Genomic DNA, 22850 nt, shown 5'->3' with positions numbered 1-22850 from the left:
TTTCCTGTGTCAGAACTTATACAAACATGTATTATCATTAAAAGATAATAAGTTTAGCCATTTTAATAGTTGTGAGGAATCTACTTTACAATCCGTTCAACTTTTTATTAAAGCAAACATTTTACATTGACAGTCATATATTAAATACATATATACAACACACTTGGGAGAAATAAAAATCGGGAAAACTTTTTTTTTTATTTAGAAATCATTGTCGCTATCCTCTAGTTGAGGGGGTCTCGAGCCTCCCCTCGAGGTTCCCGTGCCTCTGCGCTCAGGTCCCTCCAAACTGTCCACCTCCAATTCCTTACTCTCGTCCTCTTCATCTTCCTCCTCGTCGTCTTCGTCCACGTCGATCTGACTGTCTTCGGTCTTTTAAAAAGACAAAAATGATCGAACATAACAAGTCAGCGTCAAATTACTTTACATTAATATGAGAAATTGAGATTTAAGACAGTAATTTAGTGATTTTCGGGGCAACTATAACGATGACAAGTTAGGTTACTATTGGGGTGGCTCTGCTAGGAGGGTCGGCTCAAATTTTGTCCAACACAAACCTGTCGTACGGGTGTCCTTGAGACGGCTGCGAAACGCTTTTTGAATAGGTAAAATAAATGATGTGATAATGTGGACAGAATTATACGTATTTCCATTAAAGTGAATTCTTTGAAAGGAAAGTGTGAGATGTCACTGATGCTTTTAAGATGACTTACGTCCTCGCTGTCGCCGCCCTGCATGTTACCGATGAATCTCGCACCTCTCCCTAGAGTAAAGCAAACGTTCGCTCGTATTTAAGAAACTATTAAATGCATCTCTCTCTCAGTTCCTTTTCAACGTTTACCTGCCATGATGCCGTTGTGAGCGGGCCGTGGCTTCGAGGGCCTGGACCCTTCCATGTCGCTGTCGGAGCCTTCGTCCTCAGGGAGATCCATGTCAGAGTCTTCGTCTTTCACTACAGAAAATACAGTGGATTTAAAAAAATAACAACTGGTTGTGTTGTTGTGTTATCTTACAGGAGCTCCTCATTTGGTCGCGCTCCTCTTCCCTCAGCTTATGCTGCATCATTCTCATGTTGTTCTCAGCTTCCTGCCGAAGGAAATAAGAGGGGTATACATTTTTCCACATTGGTTGAGCTGCGAGGACGCTTGTGAAACAAGCTGCGATGATCGAGATGAATTACCTCAAACCTCTCCTGCTCTAGTCTGTGGTACTCGTCCAGCTGCGACTCCAGGAAGCAGAGGTTTCTGAACTTCTCCACGTACACTTCGTACTGCTTTTGTAGATCTTCCTCGATTTTCTCATATTCATCCATGAAGGCTGGTCTGGTGGAGATATACACAAGTGAAATTATAGACATCTTATTTCAAAAATACGTATTATGCTTTCAATTCTAAGTGATACTAACCTCACACTTTGTAGCGTCTGTAGTCTCTTACGATTTCTCTCCAACTCCTGCTTCTTCTTCTCTATCTTAGCATCCAGGCTGCTTTCATCCGAGGCGCCATTAACCAACATGTCTTTGGTTTTCTCGACACTCTCCTAAATAATAGAACGATTAGGTGTATATTAATGGAAACGTCCACACGTGTGATGTAAACGATGTAAATGTTCGCACCAAAACCTCCTTGATAGCAGCTTTCAGGGCCTTTTCCGTGTCATCGATCTCCAGAGGTCGAGCGATAGCTGCTGTTCTCATTTCCTGCGAAAAGAAAACGTCATAGTTTGAGGCCGTGGAGCTTCAAACAAGTTCTTGTTGGGACGAGTGTGTTCAATTCAGCAAAAAATATAATTATCTACATGTGTTCATTCAAAGATCCGAAGAGTTACAAACCCTCAAGTCCACCTCCTTTCCTAATAAATCATATAGAGTCGCTCCTTTGGACGTGACCTCGGACGCAAGTTGTCGAGCTGCTTTAAGATCAGACACCTGTAACAAAAAAGATACAAGATATAACTGTGGATGACAAAATAGTTAAAACATCACAAGACATCCTTCCTCTTTAATCTTAAACTATTTGGTTTGTTAACAAACCTTTTTAATGGGTTTAACTTGTCATTCGAAGCAGTGTCTTTAACAAAAACGGTGTCTCACCCTAGAGCCAAGATCAAACTTAAACTTGTTGTTCTCTTCTTCCACTTTGTCATCCAGTGTCATTTGTTTGGTCTTCATCGCACTGTAGAGCACGGAGGTGATCTTTAGCATCTCCTTCACCGCGTAGCCGTCGGCCTGGTAGAGTCGCTTGGTGTTCAGCTTGATGTGTGCTTTGGTTGCCTTGAAAAAAAAAAATGAGGGAAAAAAAATGATAACCTTCTGAAAGAGAAAGTGGTTTATTTAAACAGAAGGTGGTAGATTACCATGAACTGTGCGACCGCCTTAATAAAGAAGACTCTGTCTGACTCCGTATCCACATCGGTGGGAATATCCGTCATGGGTTCATATCTGAAAACAAAGGAGGAGGTGGAGAAAAGAAAGAAAAAGTAATTTTTATTTGTAAAGCGCTTTTCCAGACCAGGGTCACAAAGCGCTTAAACAATCAAAACAATATTCAATAAAGTATATACTTTAAAGGTCAAGATAAAACTGATAACACAACAGGAGTTCCAGAAAATCAAGGAAAAGCCTGAACAAATAGAAACGTCTTAAGATGTTTCTTAAAGGAGTGAGTAGACTTAGCCAAAGCTTAGGAGCAACAGCCTGAAAAGATTTCTCTCCTCTGGTCCTGAACCATGTGCGAAGAACCATCAGTAGATTCTGATCCACAGACCTCAGAGCCCGAGCTGGGGTGTAAGGCTGAATCAGATCAGGGTAAATGTATGTTTTTGCAAAACAACATTACAGTATATTTTAAGTATATTTTCATCAATGGAGTAAACCCATGCATGATGTTTGTTGGAAAGACAGTGAAGTTCTTTATAAACAAGCTTGCGTAACATTTAATAATAATAATAATAATTTCACTTGTATTTACTGACCGTTTAACAAGCCACACGAGGATCTCTGCGACCAAAGAGAAGTTCGGTGTCCTGAAGTTCTCCATGGATATCAAGCGAGGGTATCCAAGGGCCCTCATCATCTCCGTGAAATCTGTGGAGAGCAATTTAGTTTTATTTTCATTTTTTCTTCACAACAACTACTCATCTGTAGTTAGTTAAAACACTTACTTCGTAAATCTCTGAAGGACATTTTGAAACGTCAATTACGCATCTAAAGGGTAGATTTACAATACATGTTAATACGTGACATTAATGTTTTCTTTAAACAATAATCACTTTTAAAAACCGATCACGATATGAACAGTTTAGCCAAGTTAGCATGAAGCTAACAGAGAAGAGCAATAAAGATGACTAATCAATGTAGCTGAGAGAAGCAACTGAGAAAATATATTTAGAGATAAACCAATACGATTGTTGTCCTTCAATTGGTGTTTTAAATAAGTCCTTATATTTACCTGTCGATTTAAGGTAAATGCTAACTGCCAGATCGCTGGTACAGCAGCTGGTAGCTATGGAAACAGACTGCGTCTACGGAAGCTCAAGAGAGACGAAATTAAGGAAGGTTCAAAACACGATTCTTTTTTTGCGTTTATAAGTTTAAAAAGTCTAAGTAAGTAAGTAAGTAAGGCTTTACAAGAGTGAAACTGGTGATCACACCATTTTTTCAATACATGGTAAACTTTTTGGTTGTTTTTACAGTTAGGTTTTATATCATAAAATCTATAATTGCGTTGATTATATGGTATAAATACAACATTAAATCATGTAAATATATTACATGACGCATTATAACATTATTTTATATATATATATATATAAGATCAATCGTTGTATGCTAGTAATATATTTAGTAAAATGTAATTCTCTAGGCTGCACAAGAAAAAAAAAAACATTCATCTTATCAGTTCTCAATAAAAAAAAAAGCTTGTTGACCTTTCCACAACTTAATATTTTGCAATTCTAAATTAGAATTAATTTGCTTCTTTTAATAAAATAAGGTTTCATAAATTCCCAATTTATTGAAACGATGTCGGTTTTTAACTCTTAATAAAAACCATACAAAGATAGCCCTCTCTCTTTTGAAATATAATTTTGTATTTTTAATTCGTAAATAGCAAGTTCTTCAGTTGTACAGCAGGTGGTAGTAACATTCCAGAACTCACTGGTCATCGTCCTGTTATAGTTTTTACTCCCTTTAGCCATTACTGATTTTATTTATTTATTAAGTCCGTGATATTTCTAGTGGGGAATTTAAATGATGAAATGTTTATTTTAACCTTTTTTAGCTTATTTATTCCAATGTACATATGCAAATATGCAGAGATATCCTTAAATATTGGATCTTTGTCTTGAACAAAATGCGACGAAATTTCCTTCTAAATGCATACTTGTGAATAGCAAAAAAAAGTATGTGTAAGTCTAAGATATACAGCAACCTACTGGGAAAGCCAATACGTTTTTTTTCATCCAGTTGATATCAATATTCAAATGATAACTATATACATTTGTTTACATACTCTTATTCCTTTTGAAAAGTTGTTTTATTATATTTATTTGTTCTCTATAAAGTAAAATAATGGCGTGGGTTTGTTCACCTACACACCTGATTTAAGATTCATATATTTTTAAAATTAACTCAATTTGAATGTGCATTATAATCAAATAAGAATCAAACTCTTTGTAGCATGGACTGTACTTGACTTTGACTAGTTTCAATTCAATTTTATTTTAAAGTGTCTTATCATAACAAAGTTATCTCAAGACACTTTACATTTGAAGACTATAGTGAAGAAAGGAAAAACAGATCCTAGCAATTCAAAAACTAGTTTCTCTTTGTACACGAAATAAAATAAAAAATAAAATATTATTTTCAACTTTAAGAAACATCTTAAGACGTTTTTATTTATTCAAGCTTTTCCTTGATCTTCTGGAACTCCTGTTGTGTTATCAGTTTTATCTTGATCTTTAAAGTATGTACTTTATTGAATATTGTTTTGATTGTTTAAGCGCTTTGTGACCCTGGTCTGGAAAAGCGCTATACAAATAAAAATTACTTACTTACTTACCTTTTTGTTAAACCTGACTTTTAAAATGTCGTAACTTGCTCATCATTTACTCAATTTTAAAAAGGTTGGTATCATTGGAAAGCTTTCTAAACAAATAAACATAATTTTAAAAAAAAAGATCTAAAATGTGCATTAACAGCCCAGATTGAAAAAACACACCAAAAGTTGTTAAAAATATTCATACTGGATATTTAAACAACTTGTACTTGATATATATACATATATATATATATACATATATACATGCAAAAATTAACAATATTCAACGCGATGATGTTTGATCGAATCCCTTTAGAATAAAAAAACAAAAACAACAATATGCCAATAAATAATGATTGAATTCTATCGGGTCGTGTTGCAGTACCCACGGCAGCCACTAGTCCCTGCACTGCAGCTTCACGGGTGTCAGTTGAAGACGCGGGACCGCGATGGAGCAAAGTCCGGATCCGCCTCACGACGACCACCCGGCGGCGCCTCAGCCTCCCGCCTGCGGCCTGCACAGCAAGCGGCTGAAGGAGCTGGAGAATGCCGCCCTGCAGAACACGCTGATCTCACGCATGGACACCGAGGCCGGAGCGGACGCGGGCGGGGAGTCCTCGGAGCTCCAGGCCGGGCACAAGCAGCGGTTGAGCGGCTCGTCCCCGGAGCTCCGGGCGGCCTCCTCGTCGGACGCCGAGGCGGAGGCGGAGGGTCGTTCCAAGGAGCGCGCGGAGGAAGAGCGAACCCTGACGGACCATTTGAACAAGCGGCTGCTCTCCTCGTTTCTGGAGAAGCTGAACCAAAGAGACCTGGCGCTTCCGGGTGTCGGGAGGCTGGACTGCGCGGTGGCGGACGAGGACTCGAACAAGGCCGCGGACGAGTGGTGATCCGCGGGGACAATGAGGGGCCCAGCCGTGGAGCCTCCAGCAGCAAGCAGCAGACTTTTTTTGAGGAGCGTCTTTTCAACGTTTGTTGAGCTAGTTTTGAGCGAGACTTCAAGGACAAGGCAATAAATAACCATGTGATACGTTTGGCTGTTGTTTTGATTTTTTTCGAGTCCATTCCAAGTGTCATAACTAAAGATTGATGTCAAGACACTTTATGGTTTGTGATGTGTGTGTACTGTGGTAAAGATTCATTGATTTATATTAACATTTAAAGGGACGATTCCAGTGATATAAGTTTCATTTTTCTTTGATAAATATTAAGAAAGTTATGGACTATTATAACCCGTGAAAATGCACTTGTTTCTGGTTAAACTCCCCAATAGCCGACTTTGAAAATGTAGTAACTTGCTTAACATTTACTCGATTTTAAAAGGTTGGTATCATTGGAAAGTTTTCTAAACAAAGAAACAGAATTTAAAAATTGGCTCTAAAAATGTGCATAGAAAAAGTAAATTATTAGCCCAGATTGAACAAACACACAAAGTTGTTAAAAATATTCATACTGTATATTTAAACAACTTGTACTTGAGTGTATATATAAATATACACATATATACATACATACACACAAAAAACAAACGCATACGTTTTCTTAATAAAAACATTTTCAACTGTAATGAAACAATTTTCAACTGTAATTAAACAATTTTCAACTATAAACAAACAATTTTCAACTTTAATGAGACAATTTTCAACTATAATCAAACAATTTTCAACTATAATCAAACATTTTTTTTAACTATAATCAAACAATTTTCAACTGTAATAAAACAATTTCAACTTTATTGAGACAATTTTTAACTATAAACAAACAATTTTCAACTATAAACAAACAATTTTCAACTTTAATGAGACAATTTTTAACTATAATCAAACAATTTTCAACTATAATCAAACAATTTTCAACTGTAATAAAACAATTTCAACTTTATTGAAACAATTTCAACTTTATTGAAACAATTTTTAACTATAATCAAACAATATTCAACTATAATCAAACAATTTTCAACTGTAATAAAACAATTTCAACTTTATTGAAACAATTTTCAACTATAATCGAACAATTTTTAACTATAATCAAACAATTCTTAACTGTAATAAAACAATTTCAACTTTATTGAAACAATTTCAACTTTATTTAAACAATTTCAACTTTATTGAAACAATTTTCAACTATAATCAAACAATTTTCAACAATTCAAGTTAAAACAAGACAAATAAAAGTTTTCTGGTTCTGATCATTTATTTTTCATGTGTAATATGAAAGTTAATTTGATCTTGTACTCTTTGCTATTAAGCCATGAATAGCGCTGAAGTCAACATGGCTGACACAGTGGAACGGTAAAAAACAGCAGCTCAAAAATGAGTTAATCGCAGTGTGTTAGTGGCGAGGGAAAACTTCATTTTGGGAAGGAAGAAACCTCAAGCAGAACCAGACTCGTTGTTGACTGCCTCCTGCTGTGACCGGCTGTGAGTGTGAAGGATAAAGTAAGAAAAAATCTGAGGCCAACCATTTTATTCTATATTTACAAGTGTTTCAGGATGTTACATTATACCTCCCAATATATCATTGAGTTAAATATTTTTTTAAATATGTATTTCTTATTTTAATAAGATTTCTATCCACAAATTAACTACTAAAAAGGACAAGTAAATCTTATCGGGAACATCACAGTGTGATGCCACTAAAAATAATGTGTTTGTGAAGGTCGTAGATATTAAAGTATTGTGCTCTGGAAGGTAAAACTGCAAGATTTAAAACTTTTGTTTTTTTAACAAACCATTAAGGGGAGAATTTAAATGAGAACATAAATTAATATAGAGTTTTTTGAGTGAATATGCTAGATACTAGTGATGTGTCATTATTTCCTGAGTCCACTAGATGTCACTCTTTGCTCTATAATCTATTGATTTTAAAATCTATTCTATTGAATCATCATTCTTAAACCGAGGGCGCCCCCTACTGTCCTCTTGAACACGTATAACTTATATTTTTGGGTATAAATAGAACTTAAGAGTAGATTTCTATTCACAAAAAACATGTAGCAGGCATTATGGAAGTCCCAGCTCGTGACACTAATTTAAAATTTTGATCCTTTAAAATATATTCTGACACATTTTTCAGACCTCATGGAATTATTCAGACACATAAGACACCGTTTTCGTAGAATAATTAAGACATTATATGCGTCGGTTTAAACAGTTAAATCACAAACATCAGGAAGAAGTTACACAACAGACAATTTGGGGTTTATTCTAATATTTTATTCACACAAAAAAAGACATGTTTTTCTTGACATCAAAACAACACAACACACATTGTTGTATTTCATTGGTGTGTATCTAGATAAGTGATTAAACCTGCGATACATTTTACTCCAAATGTGACCCATCTCTAATACAAACTGTGCAGCAAGAATTCTGACCCGCTCTAGTAGAAGAACTCACATTCCCCCCGATCCTTAAAACTCTTCACTGGCTGCCAGTTGCCAATCTACTGATGGTTCCTGAACACGGTTCAGGACCAGAGGAGAGAAATCCTTCCAGGCTGTTGCTCCTAAGCTTTGGAACGATCTTTCTCTGTAAGTATTGTTTTTGATTGTTAAAGCGCTTTGTGACCCTGGTCTAGAAAGGCACTTTACAAATAACCTTTACTTACTAATAAAACATCCATGTATACATTAACATAGACAGATAGATAGAAATTTATTGTTTATTAAAATTGTTTATATACATACTTACATAACGTAGTAAATATCTTACTATAAAAACGTTAACTGAAAATTCCATGACAACATCAGTTTTATTACACAACGCGAACAGACACTATCATCGCTGGATGATGACCTTCATATAAAACATTCCACAACCTGCTTCCTGATGAAGGAAGCTTCTTTTTCTTTATGGAATTCAAAGATGGTGTGAGACGAGAAGACAGGAGATGAAAGGACGCACCGGTTCTCACCGTCACAACAAAGACTTGCTGGACTCATAAGCTAAAGGTTAATCTGCAGGATGTATGAGGTAGAATTGTAACATGAGCAGTAGATGCACTTCTGAGGCCGAGGCCTTCGCTCGTCTACATGTTGAGCTGTAGTTGATCATCTGTAGTATCACCAGAGTCGCTCTGGACGTCGCTTCGATGACCCTTCAACGGCTCCAGCTTCCCCTCGTCCCTCTGGAAACGTTCAGAAGAAAAATCATCAAGAAACTGAAACCAGAACACGAGTGTGAATATTAAAACCTCTCCACTTACTCCGAGTCCTGGCCTCGTCCTCCATTGTGACCCAATATCCCACCGCAGCAGACCCTTCTGGATCTCGGACCTTTTCGTTGGCCCTGAGTGAAGCGAGGTGGACGTTCATTCGGATGAACACCAGCAGGATCTCAGTATGTACTAACCTGTCAGGTAGCTCACGATGACCCCGACCAGGACGCTAGAACCGGTCGCCGTGGCGCCGAAGAACAGGTACGAGATGGAGTAGAAGTCCAGCAGGAACCTTGAGAGAAGAGAAGATTAGATTTACGGGCATACATTAGGTTTGAAATGAGTATCTGACCAACCCTCTGCTGTCTTCTGGCTGGAACACCATCGAGGAAGTGTGCTGCTCTTGTACCGTGTTGTAACTTTCAGTGACGTTGGTGGCGTTGCACTGGCTGGCGTAGCTGGGGAGGACCCCCATGATGCTTTCACTGGGGGGGTACAGAGTCGAGCCGACAGCCAGCCACATAGAGACGCAGAAGCCCACGAATATGCCGGCATAAGCCCCCTGGAACATCCGTAGAGAGAGCAAAAGTTCAAAGGGGGTTTCTCCAATTGCTGCATTGTTTAAGTAATAAGTAGTAATGTTTTAACAAAGCTTCATGAAACAGTGTCATTATTTCCCGAGTCCACTAGATGTCACTCTTTGCTCTATAATTTATTGCTTTGAAAAGCCATTCTATTGAAACCTAACATAATTTTTAAGCTGAGGGCGCCCCCTACTGTCCTCTGAAAAATATGACACTGCTTCATGAAGCTTCATCGACACATCACTAGTAATAAAGGACTCACCACTTTGTTGGTGGCTGGAATGAATATTCCCAGAATAAATATACCAAGTAAAGGTCCACTGACCACACCCATGACTGTGAAGGACCCCTGGGAAGAGAAACATTTGACCAGAGATTAATATAATTTTTTACAATTTTTAAGTGTAATAAAAAATTTTCTGTGTTTAAAAGACCGCCGATAAAAGTGTATCCATCCATCCATGCATCCATCTATCCATCCATCCATCCATATATCCATCCATCCATCCATCCATCCATCCATCCATCCATCCATCCATCCATCCATCCATCCATCCATCCATCCATCCATCCATCCATCCATCCGTCCGTCAATCAAAAAATTTTCTGTGTTTAAAAGACCGCCGATAAAAGTGTATCCATCCATCCATCTATCCATCTATCCATCCATCCATCCATCCATCCATCCATCCATCCATCCATCCATCCATCCATCCATCCATCCATCCATCCATCCATCCATCCATCCATCCATCCACCCATCCATCCATCCATCCATCCATCCATCATCAACTATCTATCTATTCTATCGAATATTAAGTCCAAAAAAGTAAGACATATATTGCGTATAAGTGATTGTATGTTAGACAAATTGAGGCTAAACTGTGTTTTTCTCTGTTAAGACAGTGTAGAACGGACAATGTTGCAGTATTTCAAGAAAGCACTTATTTCACCTGCAGGACCCCCCATTCCAGCAAAGAGGAGAGAGCTGCTACTGTCATGCAAGAGACTCCAAACAGGACGGCTACAAGACAAAAACAGTGAATTACAGAAGACATTAAATACATTTACGTTTGAAGAAACTTACACAGGCCTTTTGACACGAGAACCAGAGTTCTCTGGCTCTTGTTCTGCAGATACGGTTGCAGCAGATCCTCCATGGTCACGGCAGCCATGGCGTTTATGCTGGTGGAAGCCGTGCTGAAGGAGAGACATGAACGTGACTCTTTTACTACTTGTTGGCGTCTAGACGTCGTTGATCAACATTGGCTCTTGGAACGTCTTCTGATAAGAAGATTCATTTGACAAAGCTTGTTTAAGGTAATTTTGATTATTTTAGATTTGTGTGTCTCAGTTGTAACTGCTGTTCAAATAAAATCACCTGTTCACGATGGTTTGGATCAAGATAAGACACTTGTTATTTACTTAGCATCACAAATGTTGTAAGAGTTAAACCTAGACTTTATAAGACCAAAGCTTCTTCGTAATGTAAAGTGTGTCTTAAAATAGATGTTGGACTCTATTGTATCATCAGTGTCTGTTTGTACAAAACTCTCTTTCTCTAATAATTTCATTATGACAAACTAATTAAAAACATGTCAGTTTAATTTCTTCATTCTAAGAAGCTTTATTATTTAATTAAGTATTAGTTTTGAAGTTCAAGCTGTAACTATTGGAGGATTTTTTTTTTTACCCATCAAACATCCATCCTTCCATCTTCCCTCTGTCTATATGGAGGACCCGCATTTCTACTTTCATTTCTACGAGTAGTTCAAGTCCAGAAACTCTGATTAAGAATGTTTGCACCACAGTCAACAACTCTGTCTTTTCCCTTTTCTCAATGTTTCACACTGATTCTCCTCATCATCGTCTCTTCATCAATATCTATTCTTCTCTTCTTTACCGGTTGCTATCCTTCACACTATGGTTTCCCTTCATTCTTATCCTCTTAATGCGACTCTTCGCCACCAGCACCAGTTTCAACCGCCCAACCTTCTAACCTGCTTCTTCCTGACTTCAACTCGTCCCTTTTTTGCCTTTCATTACTGATGTGTTGATGAAGCTTCATGAAGAAGTGTCATATTTCTCAGAGGACGGTAGGGGGCGCCCTCAGCTTATAAATGATGTGAGGTTTCAATAGAATAGCTTTTAAAAGCAATAGATTATAGAGACTTAGGAAATAATGACACTGTTTCATGAAGCTTCATCGACACATTACTACTTTTCATGAACTATCCATCCATGCTTGCATTCTCTGTGCCTCATTTTCTTCACTTAAATTGTAAAGCGACCTTGAGTTTCCTAAAGGCACCAGGGAATAAAAGGAATAATTATTAATAAACATTAAGGTAAGTAAAAAACTCATTTCGAGTTACATTAAAGTTAACCTGCTTCCATGTTTAAATTTTGAATGTCTTGATTGCATGTGTTTCATGAAGCTTCATGATACTTCATCAACAGTTTCTAGACTTTACACAAACTGTAAATACAATTGACCTCAACCATAAAAAGATAACATGGACACAAAGACAAAAGCTGATACTAAATTACATTTTCAGGTAATGTAGCAAAGCATGTGAAAATACTAATTGATATTAAGTAGTGATGTGTCGATGAAGCTTCATGAAACAGTGTCATTATTTCCTAAGTCTCTATAATCTATTGCTTTTGAAAAAAGTGTCATATTTTTCAGAGGACAGTAGGGGGCGCCATCATCTTAAAAATATGTGAGGTTTCACTACAATAGCTTTTCAAAGCAATAGATTATAGAGCAAAGAGTGACATCTAGTGGACTCAGAAAATAATGACACTGTTTCATGAAGCTTCATCGACACATCACTAATATTAACCATATAAGCTGATGTATATTCATGATATATTTGCACTTAAAATCAACTCATGAATACGTGAAATCAATACGTCATGAAAGGTGTTTCATTTCCAGAAGTATTTGTCTGTGAAATCACATTAAAGTGTGACCTTTGACTCTTGAAAATGAGTAAAACACAAACTCTAAAAACTCATGTTTCAGAGTCCTTCATATAAACAATGCTTAAACACAAACTCATACTTTGGCCTAAAGTCTCTAAAAGCCTGGAGACACAGACTCACTGAACACCATCATCAGGAGACAATCAAACACACACTGATGCAAATACACAAACATCTTGTAACTCGTAACCAGTCCGAAGCTCTTACTGAGTAACCGTTTTTTTTCAAGCAATTACTTTTGGCATTTAATTAATCCTGACATTTAACCGGTCCGTGGTGCAACAAATACAACTCGTCTTATAATAATACACACAGTTTAATCTCTTCTTGATGTGAAAGTCACCTGAGAGTCCCGCTGTAGGCGCAGGCGAGGAACAGTCCGGGGAATCCAGGGTAGTCTTCGAATATGTCCAACACAAAGTACGGCATGTACTGAATCAAACGAGAGAGAGAACGTACGTTTGTTCATCTATTGTTCGACACTGAAAACCAACACGTTGATAACATCACTGACCAGGTCAGGACTGGCCACTTCTCCGCAAATCATGGGGTCACGGTGGATGTAGTAGGTGAACATGACGATGCCACAGAGGGCGGCGCTTCCAATGATCATGCACAATCCCACCTGGTTAATAAAGATGGCCCTGCAATGAACACAAACAGCAACTTAATCTTGCAACTGTTGTGTTTCTCACCGAAGGACCCGAGCTCAGCTGGTCAGTTTTTACAAGAACATGCGTCCAAAGAAACTTCTTTTTAGGGTGAGTCAACACAAAATAGTAAAATATTCAGGACCGACATCCAAATAGATATTTCAATGTATGAAGTTGTCATTTAGGCAAACACAGGTGTGTGCGCAAAGGTAATAAAAAAAAATAATCAAAACGATTCCTCAGGATATTTGACGAAGATATGGAAAACTTGCTCACAGCTGGGCTTGTTTCTCCGTCCTGCAGCAGATGTAGCGTTGGACTTGAGCCTGGTTCACCCCGTACATGGACAACCAGACCAGAGCGCCACCTACGGACAGGCTCCAGAAGGTGTACCGCTGTCGGGGGTCAAAGTCAAACGCCCTGCAATAAATTAGTGTGAATATATTGTAAACATTAGACAGACAGGACGATAAAAGACATTCTACTTAAAATACTTTTAGGTTTTGTTCTTTGAGGAATAAAGGTATGTTATTATCTGTTCCTTGCTTTCCACTAATAATCTTTCTGTCTTACTATTTATATCCTTGTGATATTTATTACCCCCCTCACCTAACTTTTTTTTTATTCCTTCTCACACCGTGAAGTACTTCTCACCATACTTCCTTGTTACTATTATTTTTTACTACTTTTGGATTTTACCCTTTCCTCAACCTTCTTTATCTCTTCATGACTTTCTTAAAGTTTAACCAACGTGTTGATTTTAATCGATGTTGGACTCTATTGTATCATCAGTGTGTGTTTGTACAAAACTCTCTTTTCATTAAAATATTGACATTATTATTCACCCATATTTCAGATTAACTTTAGAAAGTAATAAGTTCAAAAGATGGTGAGGGACTTGAAACATGTGAGTAATCTTTGATCACTTGTGAATTTGTAACGTGAATTTTCCACTTCTCTTATAAATTCTAGTAACCAAATGTGATCAATTATTATCTATATCGCGAATGGAAAAAATGTGCTTACTCGTGGAAATTTATCCGGGATGCGTTGCTGGCGATCTCAAACACTTGTGAAGGACCGCCCACTAGAACGGTGCCGTGGACAAAAATTGCGATGAAGCCTGCCAACATCACGATGATTTGAAAAACGTCCGTCCAGATTACAGCCTTCATTCCTCCCTGAAATAGAGGGAAAAAAGCGTGTAGTGACGAAAATTGACCAGGACAATGACGCCTGATGTATAGGCCGAGAAAATGATTTTGTTCGTTTTTAAAAGATGAATTTATTTACCAGAGTTGTGTAGATGGTGCAAATAATCCCAGAAGAAAACAAAGAAGCCCAGATATTAAGTCCAGTGGCTGAAAGAACAAACAATTAAAAAAGGATTTACCTTGCGTTTTCTCAGGGTCAAGATGAACCGAAAGCCAGAAAATAAATGTATTTTCTTTATTCCTCCTGTTGTCTCTGGGTCAAGAACGACCTCCACCACTGCATATGTATTTATGGAAGCCAGGGAGGTTGTTCACCTTGACCCAGAGACAACACAAGGGATACCACAAACCCATTTGTTTTTGTCTGAGAACAAGTTGGTTCTTGACCCCATCAATAAATGAGCTGACTTTTGTCCACAATAATAAAGAATTATCACAATTGAATGCCTTGGTAATGGCAGAGAAGGATTAATTGTCGAGATAATGGTTTGACAAATCTGTTGAATTTAACCCTTGTGTTATGTCAGGGTCAAGGTGACCCAAAGGCCTGATAACAAATGAGTTTGTGGTATCCCTTGTGTTGCCTCTGGGTCAAGGTGAACGACCTCCACCATCCAGAGATAACACAAGAGTTAAGAGTCTATTTTCCAGCTTAAGGTCAGGTATAGATATAGTGACAGCATTTATACATTTATAAACGTTTACCTTGGTTAAGAATTAATGCAGGGGCGTAGATGACGATTCCAGTGTAGAGAAGCTTGAAGAGAAACAGAAAAGAGTAAAACAATTGAATTAACAATAGGGGTGTGTTGATGAAGCTTCATGAAACAGTGTCATTATTTCCTGAGTCCACTATATGTCACTCTTTGCTCTATAATCTATTGATTTAAAAAGTTATTCTATTGAAACCTCAGATCATTTTTAAACTGAGGGCGCCCCCTACTGTCCTCTGAAAAATATGACACTGCTTCATGAAGCTTCATCGACACATCACTATTAAGTATCATTCTTTCCACATCATTGATGGCGAGTTCATGTCAACACAGAGCAAAGACGTCGGTCTCACCGTGGCTGTGATGAACTGGATGCTTCCCAGGAGCTGCATTCCTCTCCCGAATCTCATCCCCAGATACTGCGCAACACATCGAGAGTCAACCAGTGAGACACGTCTTTCCTCAACACTTCATTCTCCAGCATGTGTGATAAAAAGACCTTTCAACAAGCCGAGAAATTCTTTGGTACTTTCAGGTCGGCAGCTGCATGAAGATCATTGTTTCAAGAAAGCGTCAAGTTTTAATATTTTAATCCATTACATAAAGATCATAAGTCAATTATTTGTATTCATTTTGTTTACATATACATTGTAACAGAAGCTACAAATCAATTACGTTTGTTCGAAAATGAAAAAATAATGCTTATAAAGGGCAAATAATGTAAAAATCCCTCATCATGACCATGTTTTGAACTTATTACTTTATAAAGTTGCTCTGAAATCTGGACGAACAAGAGGTTACGAGAGCGGAATCCATTATAACGTAATAATGGCTTCAGTCCTCCTCCAGCCAGCTGTAATCACGCCCCGCTTTGTTTATACAACGACTCATTTGGAGGTGGAGACTTCTGCGATTAGTGACAGGCGGTGACAAACCTCATGTTTTACCAATCGCAGCAGAGTGGGCGTGGTTATGGTAAACAAGATTTAATGTCAGGAAAAACCCATGTGTTTTCAGTGGGCGGGGCTTAAGATCATTTTCTAATGTCAATATTTCAATGAAAAGACAGTTTTGTACAAACAGACACTGATGATACAATAGAGTCCAACATTTATTTAACACATACTTAAATCAACACATTTAAATCACAAAATCAAAACCTATATTTTTGTATTAATTTATGTGATTGGTTTCCATATCTTGGACGACTTGAACATGACTCACCTGGTTGGTGCTGGTGATGCCGAGGCGATAGAAGACGGGCAGGAACAGGTAAGCGGTCAGCACGGCGTTGATACTCTGACCCAGGCACATGTAGAGGAACTTCATGCCATAGCGGAAATTCTCCGCTGGCACTCCCACGACCTGCACGGCCGACATGAAGCTGGCGCAGAGCGAGAGCCCGACGGGTACGGCCGACATATCCCGGCCACCCGTGAAGAAGTCGTCGACCTGAGCATTCTTGGGCTTCTTCTTCAAGGCGTGGAAGACTCCTATCGCCATGGAAACCGTCAACATGGCGCCGAAGACGGCGTAATCCTGAGCCAGGAAGGTTTTTTGATGCGAAGGTTCACCGGTGGTCATTTTGGTTTCTTCTGCTGGTGACGTCAAATAATCTGTAAAAGACAATAACCACCGAGCTGGTGACTATGAAGACATTTTCTATTTCACAGAGCACAGTTAAAACCACTGAGATAACACATTTTAATGACTATTATTAATTAATTACTATCAATTTTTTTTGTCTAAACATTATCAATGCTTTTTTTAAATATAGATTTGTCATAATTTACAAATTCTCCAAGATTTACAGAAACAACAAGAACAAGAAGGATCTGTCTCGCCTGCAGTTCATACAAAACTTCTGACCCGCTCTAGTAGAAGAACTCACATTTCCTCGATCCTGAAAACTCTTCACTGGCTGCCAATTTCTTTCAAGATCCATTTTATAATTCTGGTTCTTACTTTCAGATCTTTTTATGGTCAGACCTTCCATCAGTGATCTGATCCAGACTTACACCCCAGCTCGGGCTCTGAGGTCTGTGGATCAGAATCTACTGATGGTTCCTGAACACGCTTCAGGACCAGAGGAGAGAAATCCTTCCAGACTGTTGCTCCTAAGCTTTGGAACCATCTCTGTGTTTGATGATCTACTGACTCCTTCAAGAAACATCTGAAGACATTTTTATTTGTGGTTTTCCCTGATTTTCTGGGAACCTTTTAAAGTATATATATTTTAACTGTGTATTGTTTTTGATTGTTAAAGTGCTTTGTGACCCTGGTCTAGAAAGATCTTTACAACAAACCTTTACTTACTTACGAAAAAGCCAAAAACGAGAGAAGAAAACTAGCAAAACTAAAAATAAATAGTGAAACATAACTGTCTTGTGTCGGAGCCAGGCTACCATATAATAAAAACAACATAGATATATAATAACAGTGGAAGCATGGCATAAATATTGATTTGGCTACTTCATCAAATCTGGTTAAATGTTTGTCCAAGTGTGTTCAAAAATTGAACAAATGTAAAATTTCTTGAAATATATTAAATATGTCACACCTAATTTTCCTTTTACGAGTCATTCCTCAGTTCCTCTTTAATCCATTGCAGCTGTTATTTTACTTGGAAATAAGTTTAGAATTCATACAGTTATTTAAAACATTTTCAAATATTTAACGATTTTCTCTATATATTGATCATAACTAACCGGGAGCTACAGTAGCTGGATTATTTCTAATTGAATCCGCTTTTATTTAAGTATATATATTTAATTTAGAATTTAGAATAAATGATAGGCGGACAAAAACATGTGTACAAGAACCGTCCCTTCTCTACTGTATTGTAGAAACAAATCTAAAAAACGTAAGAAATATACTAACAAAAAAAAGGTATATTTAAAAAAAAAGATAATTACAATAATAGATATTTTCTATAGTGGCTCAAATCCTTTCTGTACAGATTATTAGTCAGTTTAAGAGCAACTAAGATCATTTAAATATTAATTTAATAACGAGTAAGTACTGTGACATCAGGCAAAAATATATTTTGATTTTGAAATAATAAAATACAATTGAATTAGATCAATTAAGTAGGTCTAGTTAAGAAAAGTAGGTCAAGTTGAGGCTGAGCACTCACCAGTCAATCGTTCTCTTCGAGGTCCGACTGATCACTGATGGTCCAAGGAAAGCCCGCCTCGCTTTAAATACTGTCTCGTTCGGAAGGTCAGGGTTTCTCTCGCCGTTTCCTTGAAGCTGATATCGAGTCGTAATAGTTACAATTACAGTGTCACCTGCGAGATAAAATACTGGATCATATAAACCCTGACAGGGAAATTCTGTGTTGACACAGCAGCCGAGAAGGACGTAAAAATTCTGACGACCAACAATTCTGATGATAAGGTTCACCTTTTCGTGAGTGTATAGATCACCCGATGTCAATCAAACGCATAATAAGATGTGTAATTGGGATTTCTAGATGACATCGACAATGTCAATGTTTACATCACACAAAAAGGTGTCTACAAAGCTCGTCCCCTACCCCTATCTTCAGAGTCTCAGACCACACCACTGTTATGCTAATGCAAGAATCTAGGTCACTGGTAAAAGTCAACTTTGCGTGTGGCCCGAGGGTTCTACAGAAGCATTCCAGGATGCTTCAGCTCAGCATTCAACACCATCATCCCCCAGCAGCTCGTCCACAAACTGGACCAGTTGGGACTCCCCACCTCCCTGTGCCACTGGCTGTTGGACTTCTTGACGGGGTTGACCACAGGCAGTGCGGGTTCGGCAGTAACATCTCCAGCATACTGAACACAGTGGCTGGATGTGTGCTGAGCCCCCTCCTCTTCACTCTGCTGACCCATTAACCCATCAAGTTTGAGGACGACACAACTGTAGATGGTCTCATCAACAACAGCGATGAGACCATCTACAGGAGTGAGGTCAACAGGCTGACCACGTGGTGCAAAGACAACAATCTCCACCTGAACGTGGAGAAGACTAAGGAGGTCATTGTGGACTTAAGGAGAGTGCAAACCCAGCATCTACCACTAACCATCGACGGAACTGCAGTGGAGAGGGGGAGCAGCACCAAGTTCCTGGGTGTGCACATCTCTGAAGATCCGTCCTGGAGCCATAAATACAGCATCAATGGCCGAAAAACCCCAGATTGAGGAGAGCAAGAGCCCCACCACCCATGATGCTCACCTTCTACAGAGGCACCATCGAGAGCATCCTGTCGAGCTGCATCACCGTGTGGTACGGCGCCTGCACCGTGTGCTGCCGCAAGACCCTGCAGCAACATCTTGAGAGCAGCTGAGAGGATCATTGGTGTGTCTCCCCCCCTCTCGGACATTTATAGTCACCAGCAATGCCATCAGGGTCACTGGTTACCCCACTAACCCATCCCACAGCCTCTTCAGCTGCTGCTATCAAGGAGGAGACTACACAGTCTTCAGGCCAGAACCAGCAGGTTAAAGGAGAGCTTCTTCCACCAGGAGACTCAACTCCCTCCCTGTCCTACCATCAATCTCACCTCTGCTTGCACTACCCATGCCTTAACTTTGTTTTTGTTGATATTCTGTTTATTAGTTTATTATTTACGTATTTCAGATTATTTATTTCATTTTGTTGATTATTTATTTTTATTTATGTTTAATGTCCTTTCATTGTCTACTTCATGTTTTGCATCGTGGGTCTGAGAGGACCAGAGGAGAGAAATCTTTTCAGGCTGTTGCTCGTAAGCTTTGGAACGATCTTCCTCTCTCTTTGCGCTTGATGGATCTACTGACTCCTTTAAGAAACATCTTAAGACGTTTCTATTTGTTCAGGCTTTTCCTTGATTTTCTGGAACTCCTGTTGTGTTACCAGTTTTATCTTGACCTTTAAAGTATATACTTTATTGAATAATGTTTCGATTGTTTAAGCGCTTTGTGACCCTGGTCTGGAAAAGCGCTATATAAATAAAAAGTACTTGCTTACTTACTTTCATCTATACCCGTATGTCTTGCATACATGTATGCTCTGCCAAGCTTATCTTCCCCCTAAATGTGATTCCACTCAAAATGATTTCCTACTTTCAAAGCTCGGTCTTGCTAGGCTGCTGGTCACAGATGAGTTGGTATGTTGCACAGAGGAGATCACGTGACAAACTACTGTCCATCATGGATGATGACATCATCCTCTGAACACTGTCATCAGTGAGCAGAGAAGCAGAATGAGTGCACGAATGATCCTTCCCAGGTGCAAAACAAATAGACTCAAGGACTCATTCATTCCTCGGGCTATTAAATTGTACAATTCTGAGTTTGGGAGCAGGAGTGGAGTAAAAGTATCATGATGTTCTATTCTATGCTAGTCTTTGTATCCTTTGTCTTTGTTATTTTTCTTTATCTTTATCGTCAGACTTAGATTGTAGATTGTAAGACAGATGTATTTTTTATGAAAAATTGCTGTATTTTCTGTGGCTAATTGGAAAAAAAAAATTCCCAAAGGAGACCTCCTGAGGGATCAATAAAGTTCTACCGACTACGACTTCAGCCCTGTGGTCCTGACTTCGCACGTGATGAAGACCATGGAACGACTGGTGCTTCATCACCTCAGGCCACAGACCTGCCATGCCCTTGACCCCCTACAGTTTGCTTACCAGGAAAAGGTGGGAGTGGAAGATGCCATCATCTTCCTGCAACACCGATCTCTCTCTCACCTGGACAGAGGCAACGGTGCTGTGAGAATTACATTTTTGGACTTCTCCAGCGCCTTCAACACCATCCAGCCTCTGCTCCTGAGGGACAAGCTGTCGGGGATGGGAGTGGATTCACAACTAGTTGCCTGGATAAGCGACTACCTGACCGGGAGACCCCAGTATGTGAGACTAGGGGAATGCAGGTCTGACACGGTGGTGAGCAACACGGGGGCGCCACAGGGAACTGTGCTCTCTCCTGTCTTGTTTTCCCTGTACACGTCTGACTTTCAGCACAACTCAGAGCTCTGCCATGTGCAGAGATTTGCGGACGACACAGCCATTGTTGGCTGTATCAGGAGCGGAAAGGAGGACGAGTACAGGGAGCTCATCCAGGACTTTGTCAAATGGTGTGACAACAATCATCTGCTCCTAAACACCACCAAGACCAGGGAGATGGTTGTGGATTTCCGGAGATCCAGGGTGCACTCAGAACCAGTTCTTATCAAGGGGAACTGTTTGGAGGTGGTGCACACCTACAAATACCTGGGAGTACAGCTGGATGACAGGCTGGACTGGACCACCAACACAGATGCTCTGTGCAAGAAAGGACAGAGTCGTTTGTACTTCCTTCGAAGGCTGGCATCCTTCAACGTCTGCAGGAAGCTGCTACAGACCTTCTACCAGTCTGTGGTAGCGAGTGCCCTCCTGTACTCGGTGGTGTGCTGGGGGGGCAGTCTAAAGAAGAAGGATGCTTCACGCCTGGACAAACTAATAAGGAAGGCAGGCTCTGTTGTAGGCACAGAACTGGACAGTCTGACATCCATAGCTGAGCGACGCTCCCTCAACAGGCTCCTGTCCATCATAGACAATCCACACCATCCTCTTCACAGCACCATAGACCGACAGAGGAGCAGCTTCAGTGACAGACTGCTACCAATGTCCTGCTCCACTGAAAGACTGAGGAGATCATTCCTCCCCCCATGCCATCAGACTCTTCAACCTGCATCATACATGACGCAGACTCATCCCATTCTTTTTAACGTTTTTTTTTTATATATTTTTTTTTAAATATTTTTTATTTTCTTATTTTATTTTTTTCCTTTTTAGACATATTTTTCAGTATATTTTAGACTGTACATAACTTGCATGCCTCTGTGTTCTATTTCTTTGTAACATATTCTGGAGCTGCTGAACCGTGAATTTCTCTAAGGAGATGAATAAAGTTTCTATCTATCTATTTATCTACCTAACCTTCTACCTAACATCCAATTTCCTGACTCGGCTTGACTTCTTTAGCGACACTAAAACAAAGCTGTTGTTGTTATATTTGTATTTAATGTATGCCCTGTTTCATAGCCTTGAACTCAGCACTCCGCTACATTGACAAATACTTCTAAATATTCTTGGATCCAGATGGTTTTTTCCAAGACTCCGCCCTGTGTCCCGTTATCAAACCTTTGCAGCATTACGCAATTTCCATTTGATCATATTGTTGTATGTTGTTTTATCTGATTGAATATTTATAAGAACACTTATGAAAGAAATATCTAACAGATAGCCAAGGGCAAAGGTGTGACTTAACCACACCCTTGCCATGTTACCTAATTTCCAAAGATGTTTTTTGCTTTTTATTTCTAAAGGAAAACCTAACTTAAGCTCAAATTAGCTGTGCATAATAAAACTTAAAGAAACGTACATAACACGCATATAAGTACAAATACTTTGATGGGTAATGTTTCCCAAAGATAATTATGTATTTAAAAAAATAATAATAATAATAATCTTGAATCGAAGCCAAATACAAAGTTTTGCTCTTAT

The 22850-nt window shown here is 38.9% G+C and overlaps 2 protein-coding genes across 2 annotated transcripts; both read right to left on the bottom strand.

Moving 5' to 3' along the window:
- Positions 1–91: 91 nt before the first annotated feature.
- Positions 92–3510, bottom strand: ift38 (intraflagellar transport 38). The gene is made up of 13 exons (XM_087783483.1): positions 3450–3510; positions 3163–3205; positions 2974–3085; positions 2356–2440; positions 2093–2272; positions 1832–1927; positions 1616–1699; positions 1406–1539; positions 1181–1322; positions 1014–1086; positions 842–952; positions 714–763; positions 92–372 (listed from the first exon to the last, which is right to left on the bottom strand). Exons 2-13 carry the CDS (start codon positions 3182–3184, stop codon positions 202–204), a joined length of 1260 nt encoding a protein of 419 aa, XP_087639609.1. The 5' UTR covers positions 3185–3205; positions 3450–3510; the 3' UTR covers positions 92–201.
- Positions 3511–8826: 5316 nt separating this feature from the next.
- On the bottom strand, positions 8827–18515 carry slc5a5 (solute carrier family 5 member 5). Its single transcript, XM_087782508.1, has 16 exons — positions 18486–18515; positions 16574–16965; positions 15703–15768; positions 15342–15393; positions 14716–14783; positions 14449–14603; positions 13699–13842; positions 13284–13413; positions 13113–13201; positions 10866–10978; positions 10732–10802; positions 10041–10127; positions 9551–9756; positions 9389–9486; positions 9243–9325; positions 8827–9164 (listed from the first exon to the last, which is right to left on the bottom strand). The coding sequence occupies exons 2-16, from the start codon at positions 16931–16933 to the stop codon at positions 9066–9068; spliced, it is 1821 nt and encodes a 606-aa protein (XP_087638634.1). The 5' UTR covers positions 16934–16965; positions 18486–18515; the 3' UTR covers positions 8827–9065.
- Between the last annotated feature and the right edge of the window lie 4335 nt (positions 18516–22850).

This window comes from Callionymus lyra, chromosome 2 (assembly GCF_982586985.1).
Source record: "Callionymus lyra chromosome 2, fCalLyr1.hap1.1, whole genome shotgun sequence".
NCBI lineage: Eukaryota > Metazoa > Chordata > Actinopteri > Syngnathiformes > Callionymidae > Callionymus > Callionymus lyra.
The sequence above is the reverse complement of the archived record's forward strand: the minus strand, read 5'-3'. Positions and strand labels throughout refer to the sequence as shown.